This window comes from Egretta garzetta, unplaced genomic scaffold, assembly GCF_000687185.1.
Source record: "Egretta garzetta isolate BGI_Z169 unplaced genomic scaffold, ASM68718v1 scaffold79, whole genome shotgun sequence".
NCBI classification, from domain to species: domain Eukaryota; kingdom Metazoa; phylum Chordata; class Aves; order Pelecaniformes; family Ardeidae; genus Egretta; species Egretta garzetta.
The window spans coordinates 4,630,321-4,632,723 of record NW_009260791.1 but is presented as its reverse complement, the minus strand read 5'-3'; the positions used below and the strand labels follow the sequence as shown (position 1 = coordinate 4,632,723).

At 52.3% G+C, this 2,403-nt stretch overlaps 1 protein-coding gene across 1 annotated transcript in view; it reads right to left on the bottom strand.

The window, feature by feature from the left end:
* Nucleotides 1-1,365: 1,365 nt before the first annotated feature.
* FOXA1 (forkhead box A1) overlaps nucleotides 1,366-2,403 on the bottom strand; it is a 3,836-nt gene continuing 2,798 nt past the window's right edge. Inside the window, exon 2 of the mRNA XM_009646619.1 lies at nucleotides 1,366-2,403. Coding sequence (XP_009644914.1) covers nucleotides 1,366-2,403 — 1,038 coding nt within the window.

Here is a 2,403-nt window from a genome sequence, read left to right as displayed (position 1 = left end):
TAGCAGAATTTTTTCATTGTTAACATTTGATTTATTTAAAGTCCTTAACTGCAAATGATCAAAAACATACTTCACGCATTAAATTCTCAGTTATCGTTTTAAATCAAAATATTTTTTCAATTACAATCACATTTATAAAATTAACAAAATTTTTTAAATTCACGTGTAATTCTTTTTTAACTGTCATTTAAAGCAATTTCCAACTGTAAAGAAAGAAAAAAATATAAACCATGCAATAAATTAAGAACATTGAGACAGCGAACAGGAATAATAATAAAACCCGTCTGGCTATGCTAACACCGTGTAAAACTGTGGAAAGTGCATTAACACTGGATGAAACAAGCTAACGATGGCGATAATTAAACGGCCACAAAAAAAAAAATATTGGATGTGGAATTTATTAAACAAGTTGGAAAAGGGGAGAGAGACAGCGCTCTCCTCTTCTCCGTGCGTCGGTAGAATAGCCAACGTTTCCGGGGGGGCTGGGGGGTGAGGGTGAATAACCTTGTTACAGATACACAGTTCTAGCTGGTACACAATGAAGAGACTTAAATTAAATAAGCATGTCATCCACATGTTGATGAGAGTTCCTGATGAACGAGAATCTTCAGTAACAGATGGGAAGGAAAAAAAAAATCCAACTGGCTGTGACCTCTTTCTATTACATCCCAAGACAGGTAACACTTGGAAAAAAATAAGGGTCGCATCCTGCACTCCAAAGCTCCAGTTGGTCCCCTCGGGAGTGCAGGATCCGGCCCGCAGCATCTGGGTGTATGCGGGTTGTACTAGCCGAAGGTTTATTTTGCAAGTATCAAAAGGATGATCCGAGAAAGTAAATAGTCCTCTTGTTGCTTAGAGATTCTCTTAGTGTTTTGCTACTTCACAGCAGTATTGTCCTTCAAAGCCTTTTTAATTAAAAAAAGCCTTAAATGTCTACTCGCTTCTTCATCTCCGTATTGTTAAAGTATTGCCACATACCTGTAAACTTACATGAGATTATAGAGCACAGAAGGGGGGAAGACGAGGGGGCGGAAAGCACAAACAAGTAGTTTACAAGCTCAACGATTTTTTCTTCTTTTTAGTAACACCCTGCGAAGGCTAGGGGGGATCTCCGGGAGAGGGGCCGGGCGGCGGGGGCGGGTATGTACAAGCGGGACGCGGCCGGCTTTGCAGGAGGTCGTGGTGGGTCGTAACAACACACAACGCGTTGCGAGACACTTAAAAAGTAACAGTCCTTTGCACGCAGCGTGCGGAGACACCTCGGGTTGTCGCAAGGAGAGGGAAAAGGGGGGAGAGAAGCCAGGAAAGGAGAGGGGAGGGGAGGGGGGGAAGAGGGGCTCGCCACCGGCGGCGGGGGCTGCCGAGCTAGGAGGTGTTTAGCACGGGTCTGGAATACACACCTTGGTAATAGGAGGGCTCTAGGGCCGAGGGCTCGATGCTGCTCCGGCCCGCCATGGAGGTGCTGCCCAGGGGCAGCCCGCCGGGGATGCTGGCCCCGTAGGAGGAATATTGCAGCGCCTGCTCGTAGGCTTTGAAGTCCAGCTTGTGCTGCTGCTCCGAGGAGGACATGAGGTTGTTGATGGAAAAGGGGTGGTTGAAGGAGTAGTGGGGATCGCCCTTGAGGTGGAGCTGGGGTTCGTGGGCTAAGGAGTGAGGGGGGTGCGGGACGGAGGCCAAGGCGGGGACGGAGCTGATGGTGGAGGAGGCGGCCGAGGCCGAGGTCTTTAGCTCCGTGCTCGATCCGCTGTGGTCCATAGACTGGGGGCTGGTGGACGGGTTGGAGCCGGAGAGGGAGGTGGCGGTGTCCAGCTGCGCGGCTTTATTGTGGCCTCTGTGCAGGGGGGAGTTGGAGCTGGAACTGGAGGCCCCGGCCTGATCTTTCCTGCCCTCCTGAGGGGCTTTGCTGTTCGCCGGCTTCTCGCACTTGAAGCGCTTTTTTTGTGGGTGGTAGCAGCCGTTTGCGAACATGTTGCCGGAGTCGGGATGCAGGGTCCAGTAGGAGCCCTTGCCGGGCTTGTCGGGGGAGCGGGCCACCTTGACGAAGCAGTCGTTGAAGGAGAGCGAGTGGCGGATGCTGTTCTGCCAGCGCTGCTGGTTCTGCCGGTAGTAGGGGAAAAGGTCCATGATCCACTGGTAGATCTCGCTGAGCGTCAGCATCTTGCTGGGCGCTTGCTGGATGGCCATGGTGATGAGGGAGATGTAGGAGTAGGGCGGCTTGGCGTGGGGGTAGCTCCTCTTGAAGGTCTTGGCGTCCCGCGTCCTGCCGAGGTTGGACTGGGTGTAGGCCATGGGGCTCATGCAGGGGTTCATGCCGCCGTAGGGGCTCAGCCCGTTCATGGGGGCCGGCTGGGCGGACATGGCGTTGATGCCGCCGGGGCTCAGCGCCGTGCCCGTGGCGGCCAC